Source organism: Octodon degus, unplaced genomic scaffold (genome assembly GCF_000260255.1).
Source record: "Octodon degus isolate 3935 unplaced genomic scaffold, OctDeg1.0 scaffold00146, whole genome shotgun sequence".
NCBI classification, from domain to species: domain Eukaryota; kingdom Metazoa; phylum Chordata; class Mammalia; order Rodentia; family Octodontidae; genus Octodon; species Octodon degus.
The window spans coordinates 7,334,104-7,344,565 of NW_004524722.1; the positions used below are offsets into that span (position 1 = coordinate 7,334,104).

The 10,462-nt window shown below is 50.0% G+C and overlaps 1 protein-coding gene across 1 annotated transcript in view; it reads right to left on the bottom strand.

Moving 5' to 3' along the window:
• Nucleotides 1–10,462, bottom strand: part of Dchs1 (dachsous cadherin-related 1) — a 36,002-nt gene that overhangs the window by 6,898 nt on the left and 18,642 nt on the right. Inside the window, exons 3-13 of the mRNA XM_004642050.3 lie at nucleotides 6,605–6,793; nucleotides 6,281–6,512; nucleotides 5,911–6,147; nucleotides 4,607–5,632; nucleotides 4,196–4,389; nucleotides 3,905–4,001; nucleotides 3,669–3,826; nucleotides 2,606–3,470; nucleotides 2,275–2,514; nucleotides 2,051–2,176; nucleotides 1,223–1,432 (exon numbers count right to left, since the gene is read on the bottom strand). Of these exons, the coding sequence (XP_004642107.1) occupies nucleotides 1,223–1,432; nucleotides 2,051–2,176; nucleotides 2,275–2,514; nucleotides 2,606–3,470; nucleotides 3,669–3,826; nucleotides 3,905–4,001; nucleotides 4,196–4,389; nucleotides 4,607–5,632; nucleotides 5,911–6,147; nucleotides 6,281–6,512; nucleotides 6,605–6,793 (3,574 nt within the window). The remainder of the gene's footprint in view (nucleotides 1–1,222; nucleotides 1,433–2,050; nucleotides 2,177–2,274; nucleotides 2,515–2,605; nucleotides 3,471–3,668; nucleotides 3,827–3,904; nucleotides 4,002–4,195; nucleotides 4,390–4,606; nucleotides 5,633–5,910; nucleotides 6,148–6,280; nucleotides 6,513–6,604; nucleotides 6,794–10,462) is intronic.

Genomic DNA, 10,462 nt, shown 5'->3' on the forward strand with positions numbered 1-10,462 from the left:
TTTTTTTTTTTTTTTTTTCTGAGACAGTCTCACTATATACTTCAGTCTGGCTTTGAACTCACTATGTAGCTCAGACTGGCCTCAAACTGATAGCTATCCTCCTGCCTTAGCCTCCCAAGTGCTGGGATTACTGGCATATGCCACCACACTTGTCCAAAGAAGGTTAATTTTTATATTTAACACTTTAGCTTTTATTTGTCCCAGGATTTGAAAAATCAGAAAAAAAGGACAGGACAAGTTCTCCAAGGGTAGGAAATACTGTCATCATCTCCTGCAGCAACAACCTGATGGCGTCAGGTTGTCAGACTGCTTTTCCCTTGATGTAGACTATCCACCAAGCCATCACTGTTACTCAGCGTGGGGATACAGAGGAGTTCCCTGAGATCCTGGCATATAGACATGGTTAAACTATTTTCCTAGACCTTATGTGCTTTCTTCATTTCTATTATATCACAAATATACAGTGGAGTTTGCAATGTTATAACACATGATAACATCATATATGTGCTTACATATTTTTACTTTCCAGAATATTCTTGGTAGAAAGAATATTTTTAATATGATTTTTTTAATATGAATTTTTAGCATGAATATGTGTATTTTCAGAGAGTGTACTGGTTATCTCCAGTTATACCTATAATGTCTACAATGTCAATACTGTCCAACAAATTGTTCTTTGAAATCCTAACAGTTCCTTGTGCCTGTGCAAAATGCAGCAAGCCTTATACGTCAGTGGATTGCTTCTCAATAATACTAGAAATTTGCCAAAGTTTTAATATGTAGCACTATATACCTATATAATCCATATAAAAACTCTCTAGAGGCTTTCTGGGTTTTTTTGTTTTGTTTTGTTTTGTTTTGGTTTTTTTTGGTTTTTTGGTACCAAGGATCAAACTCAGGACCTGTGTTTGCCAGGCAGGCGCTTGTGCCAATGAGCTATCTCCCCAGCCCTAGACTTCTTTAAAAAATAAAAATAAAAACATTAAGGTTTTGGAACCAAAAAATATTTGAAAACCAGTGCTTTACATGCAAGGACAAATAGCAAGATTAAAAACAGAGAGGCACAAATATATAGCAGATACACTGACCTATACATGAAGAAAAGATGAAAGACATAAAAAGGCAGGAACCCAAGACATACTGAATAAAACTGACAGCAGCAGAAGAGGAACAAGAACCAGGAAGGTGTATGCTGGGATGGTGGGTAAGGGACAGTTCTCACCCACGATGCGGTACTGCAGCTGCCCATTGGCTCCCACGTCTGGGTCAGAGGCCCGAAGTGTGGTAAGGGTCTGGGGGTCCTGGCCCTCAGGCACTTCAAGGGAGAGGTGGGTATTCCCGAAGGTGGGAGCATGATCATTTTCATCCTCTATAGCCACTCGCACTGTGACATGAGTTAACAGGGGGGGTGAGCCCCTGTCCTGGGCATATACTGTGGGAAAGCAAAATTAGTGAGGTTCAGCTTGCCTCCACCCCACAAGAAAACTACACCACAGCACACAGTGTTCATACATGTTCACCAGATACACACATGAGCCAGAAAATAGCTATCTCTCCGTACATCCTGGGCATACAATACATTTTTACATAACGACATGCGTCAATAGATGTTCTTTTCCTTCCCATCTGCCATGCTTGGTATATGCAAGATGCATCTTAGACTAGTGGTAGTGTGGCTGAAAAGACACTAAATGAGCTATCAAAAGGTCTGGGCTCAAGTTTCAGCTCTGCTGCTTCCAAACTGTACTGGCTTCATCAAGCTACTCAACCTTTCTGATATCCAGTGTCAATATGCTCTTCTGTTACATGGCTGCAGTATAATCTAAACTAGGCCCAGAAGGCATAGCTGTGACAATACACAAGAAACTGATAATTTATATGCTCAGTAATGACAGCCTAGAAGTCAGTACATCTTACCTACCTCTTAAAGATCCAGGAATACAATGAGATTTTCTATAGAAGATGGAAACTTCTACAAGACAGTACTTTGGGGTTTCTGTGTATGTTTACAACACTGTTGGCTTTTGGGGTCTTGACATCTTGACAGTACCTGTCAGGTTGATCTCTTCCCGCTCCTCACGATCCAGAGCCCGAAGGGTAGTGAGAACTCCAGTGTTTGGGTCTAGAGAGAAATTCTCACCAGAGACGCCTCCATAGGTCACTTGCCCATTGGCCCCTGAGGAAGGACAGCACGGAGGGTGTTCAGGGTTACGGTAAACACACACTTCATTCTCCCAGCCCAGCCCTCTTACAATTCATGCCCCCAGATCTTACCCAGGTCCGGATCCATTGCTTTCAGAGTGAGCAGAGATGTGCCAGGCGGGCTGTTCTCCCGCAAGAGGACGCTGTACTCCTGCTGCTGGAAAATGGGTGCCTCGTCGTTGACATCAACAACACTGACCCTCAGGAGCTGAGTGGACGAGCGCGGAGGGGAGCCATGGTCTGAGGCCACCACTGTCAGGACGTGCTCAGCTCGCTGTTCCCGGTCGAGGGGCCGCACCACGGACAGCGCTCCTAGGGCAGCAGCAGGGCAGGTTGGTAGAGATCTCCATGCTCCTTCCATATCACTACCCTCCTCGACCTCACCCGCAAGCCCAACTCTCACCAGTGCTTGAGTGAAGCCGGAAATGACCGTCCCCGCCAGTCGCCAGGCGGTAGGACACGCGTGCGGCCTCCCCCAGGTCTGGATCTCGCGCCACCAGGTGCAGCGCTACGGGTCCAGGGGGCTGATCCTCCGGGAGACGCACGCGTGAGGGGGAGGTGAAGACAGGCGAGTTGTCGTTTTCGTCTGTGACAAAGACGCGCACGGAGACGCGTGCTGATCGGCGGCGGCTGGCGTTAGCCGGCCTGTCGGTGGCCTCTACGAGCAGCAGCAGCGCAGGTGTCGTCTCCCGGTCCAGGCCGCGCGGCGCGCTGAGCGCCCCGGTGCGCGCGTCCAGGTGAAGAGCTGGCACCGGCGGCTCCTGGCGCAGCAGGCGATAGCGCACGTCGCTGTTGGGGCCCGGGCCGTCGGCGTCCGACGCGCGAAAGGTGTACAGAGCCGCGCCGGGCTCTGGGTTCTCGGGCAGCGCCAGCGCCAGCGGGTCGCGCGCGAAGGCAGGGGCGTGCTCATTTTCGTCCTGCACGCGCACTTGCACGCGCAACAGCCGCGCGCCCGCGCCTCCGGGGCCTTCAGCGCGCACCGTGAGCGCGCGCCAAGCAGGGCCAGCTTCGAAGTCCAAAGGCCTTGCCAGGTACAAGCGCCCCGTGGCCGCGTCCAGAGCGAAGGTGCCCTCAGGATCAGCGCCACCAACCAGTGTGTAGGTGAGTGCGCCCACAGCCGCCGGCTCCGGAGGCGCCACCGAGCCCAACAAGGATCCAGGCCGAAGCCCTTCAGCTGCAGTTACAGTCAGGACCACAGGCACTGGAGCCGCTGGGTCGGGCTCTGAAAGATCCGGAGGAGGCTCTGCCGCACGAGACGAAGGAAGCACCTGGGGAGGATCCGGGATGCCAGGATCAGGAAGATCCAGGCTAAAGAGGGTTAGGGCTGGCTCTCAGGGTAGCACAGAAAGATGGTCAAAGTAGCCTGAAAAGAGGGCCCAGGGACCCCAAGAGGCTGGAGCTGCTGGAGGGTGGCACACTGTGGCAGCCAAGGGGAAGTGAGCAAACTGAAAGAAAGGCAGCCATACCTGAACCAGAAGCTGGAGGCTGGCGCTCCTAGGAGGGCTGCCTTGGTCGTGAGCACTCAGCGTTAGCACGTAGTGGGGCCTCTCTGCACGGATCAGGGACGCTGCTGTGAGCAGCTCCCCTGAGTGAGGGTGCAGAGAGAAGAGCTCCGAGCCAGGACCTGGGGACAACCAGAGGAAGGATGAAGGTTTGGGACTCTGAGTGGGGCACACCACAAAGACATGCTATGGCCCCATACCTGCCAGTGTGTATAAGATGGTCCCATTTTCCCCCTCATCTGGATCCTTGGCCTGCAAAGTTGTTACCAGTGTTCCTGGAGGTACACGGTCTGGTACCTGTTGGGACAAAACTCACTTACAGTTGTCTCCTTCCTGTATAGAGCGCCTCTCGGCTGAGGTATAGGCAGAGTCCTTTTTGTAGTCTTCTACCTGTACCAGCAGGCAGTCTCTCTTGACTATAACTACACCTCTACGGGGAGACCCCCGCTCCCTCTCACATTTCTTTAGTAGAGTCCTGCAACTTCACATACCTGAATAGGGAGGCCCCCACCAGCAGCCCCTGATGCTTGCAGGAAGGTGGGGCTGTTGTCATTGAGGTCGAGCACTGCAATGTGAACGGTGCCTGTGGTGCTGCGGGGTGGGCTTCCCCCATCCTGCACCTGCACCAGGAGCTGGAAGCTGCTCTGCTGCTCTCGGTCTAGGGTTTGGAGTGTGGTCACTTCTCCTGGGAGTGCAGGATAGAGATCATGTATGGGATATTTAGAGATTCAGGGCCTGAGAACTACAGGTAAGAAGCTTAGGTTGAGGAGTATGGGAAGGAATCCCAGGGGTAAACGCCAGGCTGGGTTAGGATATGGGCTGGAAGCTAGGGATTCTACCTGGGTGCTTGTCATTGTGGGGATGAGGCTGTAGGGTCTCAAAATTTGAGTACCAGTGCTTACCAGTCTGGGGGTGGATGCGGAAGGCCTTACTCTCCTCTGACAGCTGTTGCAGGCTGTAGCTCAATCGTCCATTAGGCCCAGAGTCTCGGTCAGTGGCCAAGACTCGGCCCACACTGGTCCCTGGGGGCTGGTTCTCAGCCACAGCTAAGAAGGTAGGCTCTTCAGACAAACGGGGACTGTGATCATTCTGGTTGAGGATGCTGACCCTTACGGTGGCTGTGCTTGTCTGTTGTCCCAACTCAGCTTTGGACCCAGATACTGCCATTATTTTCAGTGTATATAACTCCTGGGACTCACGGTCCAATGGTGTCTGAACCCACAGCCAGCCACTCTGTGGCTCCAGGCCAAAGGGGCTACTTGCTCCATCTGCTGCAAGGTGATAGGTGATAGGACTCCCATCTGGTGCCTGAGCTTGCAGTTGCAAGACCTGAGTTCCAGGGGTGGTGCCTGAGGGCAGGTCCACACGGTAGGTAGGACTATCAAATCGGGGAGCCAGCCCACGGGTCCCCAAGTCTTGTAATACCACCCGAAGTCTAAAGTGGCTGGTACGTGGTGGGGAGCCCCCATCCCGGGCCTCCAGCTCCAGCTCATGGGCTGCTCCCCCTAGGGGTCCCAGAGGTCTCATAAGTCGTACATGGCCTGTGGAGGCATCCACAGTGAAGGCCCCATCACCTCCAGCAAGCAGGGTAAAGGTGATTCGACTGTTAACACCTGAGTCAGGATCCAGAGCCCGTAGTGTATAAATGGGTGTCCCTGGGGCTGTGTTTGGTGGCAGCAATACTGTGTCTTCAGGTGCAGGGAAAGCAGGGGCATTGTCATTCACGTCATCCAGCAGCACACGTACACGGGCTACCGAGAAAGCTGGAGGCATTCCACTGCCTGCTCGTACCTCCAGTTCCAGCACAGGTCCTAGAAGCTCCCGGTCCAGAGGACGAAGAGTTTGTAACAGCCCTGAGGCCGGATCTAGGGTAAAGAGGCCCCGAGGATCCCCACCTGACAGGGTGAGAGTCACAGGCCCCAAGCGACCTGGAAAAGAGGAAAGAAGATTAGAAAACAGGGAATGGGGCAACTACTGAGTTGCCAAGAAGGCCTGCATGGTACCCACATCTCTGCTTTTCAGAGTACTGTGAAGATGTGTGACAGTACAGAGCAGGTGGCTGGCACTAGGATAGTATGCACATGCCGTAGTGTTTTGTGCTGCAGCTCTCTATGGTGTGATATTATAAAGCACCCTGAGATGGTGCTGGAGGGCTATATCAGGATATGTGAGTGTGGCACATAGTGGTTATAATGCAAAATGATACCTGCTGGGTTGTGGGCCTGGACCACGCCCACACTGGTGCCTGGTGCTACATCTTCTGGCACAGAAAAAACATACTGTAGCTGCTCAAATATAGGTGGTGTGGGGGTTCCAGGCACAATGCTGATGTTGACTCGAGCACTGGGTTCTGCCTTCAGCCCACCTCCATCCTTAGCCCCGATCTCCAGCTGCACCACAGAATTAGCCCGTCTGGCCAAGGGCCAGGCTACTGTCAGTAGCCCTGGAGAAGGCACAGAGATAGAGACATATGAAGAAAAGAACAGGGAAGGGTTACAGAAGGTGGAGATGATACATCATTCAGGCAGGTGGGGAGAGGGGCCTGCGAGAAGGACCTGGTAGGAGAGGATTCTTACCCGAGTGCTCATCCAAGGCAAAAAGTGGGGGGCTATTGCCAACCAGGATGTGGTAGGAGAGTCGCCCATGGGGTCCTTGGTCAGGGTCATGGGCACGCACCCTCAGCACTGCCGTGCCTGGTGCGCTCTGGGCACTCAGACTGGCAGCATACTCCCGTGGATAAAACTGAGGTGGGTTGTCATTCTCATCGGACACGAACACCTTCACATACACCATGGACTTGAGGCCTCCCTGGTGGGACACACGGCATAGGTCAGGTGGGCCTTGTTCAGCCCTGGTAAGTGTTCTACCCCAAGGTCTCTGCCCAATATCTGCCTACTCACCCCATCTACTGCTGTCACCGTGAAGTCAAAGCTTGAGGGCCCCTGGTCACGGTCCAGGATTCGGGTTGTGCACACATCACCACTGTGGGCATCAATGCGGAATGGGGGCGGCCCAGAGGCCCCGAGTCCAGCACCCAAGGAATAAGAGAGGAGGCCAAATGGGCCACTGTCAGCGTCTGTGGCTGTCACCTGAGGAGAGGCTGGGGTAAGTGATGTTCCTTCTTGTTGACCAGAAAAGTCAAAGGAAGTGACAAGTAGAAAGAGCAGCTAGTGGCCACAGTCCTTGGATGTTGGCTGCACAGAGGGAACTAGTAAGACATGGGTCATAATCCAACCCCAGCCCAGACCTCACCACTTGGTTCCTGAGAGACTCTGGTCACAATTTTTTGTTCAATGATAATATATACATAACCTTGCTTGATATGTATTTCTGCTTAAAGATGCTTTATTTAATATATACTATTATTTTTTTGTTTGCTTGATTCTGTGGATCAATCCCAGGAATGCAAAGCAAATGTTCTACCACTGAAGTACACCCCTAGCTACTTTTTGATTAATTAACTTAGGGCTCACAGCCTATAACACTGTAGCTTAGGCCTGAGTGAAGTTTATTTCACATGTATTTTCTTTGTAAGACAAATCTCAGCTTCCCTGTCCTTACAGAAACCAGATAGCACTCTTAGCACTACACTCAGGGAGTGTTTTTTTTTTTTTTTTTATTTTATTTATTTATTTATGTGTGTGAGTGGGGGGGGCAGCTCAGCCCACCAGGGGGCGGGGCGGGGCGGGGCTGGCATGTGGTGCTGGGGGATTGAACCACGGTCCCTGTGCTTTGCTAAGTTTGTTCTAAGTAGGTGCTTTAGACCAGTGAGCCATCTCACCAGCCCCAGGGAGTGTTTTAAGTAGCCAAAGTAGCCAGAAAAAGCACAAAAATACGAAAATTGAGACATTACTTTTTTCATTGTACAAGAGCTGAAACAAGAAGTCAAAGTATCACCTTGTTTGACCTTAGCTGAGAATGTGCCTTTTGGGTGACAAATTTTTCATTGATCTGCATATATCTGGTAATGACTGCAAAAGTGCTACAAGTATTGATTTGGGGGTTACAAATAAGCTTTCAAGTCAGTGAATTTACAAATAATAATGACCAACTGTACTTACAAAAGGAGTGTGATGTGAAGTGACTGTAATGGCAATTCCAGGTGGATCACAGGAAGTTAAGATCCTCCCTGAGTCCACTAATCACCCCAAGCAGAGAGAACTGACTGACCAGTAGGATTATTGATTAATACTGTAGGTCAAATCTGCACCTAGCTTGATCACACTTGATCATAACAGTAAGAACCAATCATTATACAATGTGCTTTTGGGACTTATGGGTGTGGCTCAGGCACTTTTAGACTAGGACAGAGTTAAGTACCCACTAGATGCTCTATGTGTACTTGTTTATTGAGTAAATGGGTAGTCCGATCACCCTGATTTGTAACAAAACTCTCTTTCATCCTGAGTTTTACACATTGGGTACACATCAAGCCCTCAATAGTGGGCTAGCTGGTGCTGGCTGCTGCAGGCTGTGACAAAGTGCTCTTTGTGCATAGAAGGACCTTAGGGTCATGATACGCTGCAAGAGGAAGCTAGAGAGTCCTTTTTCTCAGCCAGAAAATGTGTTCAGAGAGAAGGCTGGCCAAGGACTTCTGATTGTTGCCCAGGCCCTTGACAGAAGTGATCTGTGCCATTGTTTACCCTCCTGAGACACTAAGACCCCGCCACAGCTGAACCCTGGAAACAGCTCCTGCTCCAACTCTACTGTGACTATGGGGCCGGATATCCCAGGAGACAGACTTTCCTGGGCATCAATCTTGTGGGCAGCCGCACAGCTGCGGCACCATCTCCAGAAGCTGTTAAAGACCTTTGCCCTCTGACTCGCTGCAGGAAGAAAGCAATAAATAGTGGTCAGGGGAAGTTGTCAGGAACTGACCCAAAAGGCGCAGGGGCCACTGACTGGAAATGGCCGAGGCAGAAGAGAACGTTCTGACCTGTGCAGCTCCTACACACAGGTTTCTTTTTCTTTTCTTTTCTTTTTTTTCTTTTTGCAGAACCAGGGATTGAACTTAGGCCCTTGTGCTTGCCAGGGAAGCACTTATTCCACTGAGCCAGCTCCCCGGCCCCTACAGGTTTCACTTACAGGTACATGAGATTCCATTTCCAGTAGGTTTTCAGCTCTCCTTCTCTGTCCAATCTTAGCTCCCTCTTCCCTTTTGCCTCAAAGCTGTAAGAAAATTTACCCCTCTCCTTGTTCCTTCCCAATCCCTGGCTCTCATAAGATGTACTATTGCAAGGAGAAAAAAACCCCTTTCATCTGTGAACTCTCTAAAACACCTACTGGGCACCAAACTTACTGCTTATGCCCATCCTGCTCCCCTTCCCAGGTGCTCATCCTTTTTGACTTTTGGTGCTACGATTTTCTGCTTTTCTTCCCACTGCCTCACCATCACCTCCAGGCTTTCTTTCCGCCACTTGTTTCATGCACGTTTGCTCCTTGGAGTCTCTCCTGATTCTTCTCACCCCATATGCTCTCTCAGGGCCTTCTCTTTCACCTCCCTGGCTTCAGCCATCATCTATACTTTCAGGCTGGACCGCTCCTTTAAGTTGCAAACTTGTACATCCAGATGCCTGCTCAACATCTCCACTTGGACGTATTCAAAACTAAACTCATGATCATTCCACATTTGCTGTAATGATTCTTCCATCCACACTGCTGCTCAAGTCAAAAATCAGTTCCTCCCTTCTGCTCACCTGCTATATCCATCAGCTGGGGTCTTAGTAAGTCATTGTCTCTCCTGTCTATTTCTCTCTGTTGCTATTATCACTATCCTGATTTTGACCTGAATTATTTCTCCCTGGGACTATTGTAATTCCCTTCCCTAGGAATCTGACCCTCTAATCTGTCTTCTATCCCACGGTTTATAGGGTTTATAAATTTTGATACTACTAACCTCTCCTCTCCTCTCCTTTCTTCCTTTCTTTCTCTCCTTTGTTCTATCCCTCCAATGCTCCCTCCTTTTCTTCCTTTTTTTCTCTTGTTGCTTTTTGAGATAGGATTTCACTATGTAATCTAGGCTAGCCTCGAACTCCCAGCCATCCTCCTGCCTCGGCCTCCCGAATGCTGCTTCCTGGCCCTTCCTTTGCTTTCTCTTCCTCCTCCCACCTCTCTTTTGATGTGTATGCCTGGGGTGGTACTAGAGACTGAACCCAAGGCCTCTACACTCAGCTACATCCCCAGCCTTTTAAATTTTGGTTTTTTTGCGATAAGGTCTTGCTGATTGGTTAAGATTCCTAGGCTGAGCTCAAACTTGCAATCCTTAGCTTCCCAAAGTGTTGGGCTTACAAAAATGCACCACCTTCCCCAGATACTACTGACATTTTGAACCACCCAATGTTTTATTGTATGCCTTATGCGATAGCTACCAGCATCCCTGGCTTCTACCCACTAGATGCCAGTAGTATCCCACTAGTTGTAACAATCAAAAGTATCTCTAGACATTGTGAGAAGTCTCCTACAGTGTGAACTACTGATCTACACAGATTACTATTTGAGAAAACAAATTGAATCATTCCACTCTTCAAAAACTTCAATATTCCTTATAGAAAAGAGGCTGGCTCTTCACTGTCTCATCTACCTGTGCATTCTCATCTCACACTCCTGTCTCACAGCTTAAACTGCGGAGATACTGACTGTCCCTGAGAAAGGCTCTCCCTCTCTTCTGTGCATGTAATCTAGCTTGGAACTTTTCCTCTCTCCACTCTCATAATCACCTGCTCACAATTCTCGAGTCCAGAAGCTTGCTTGCTTCCTTT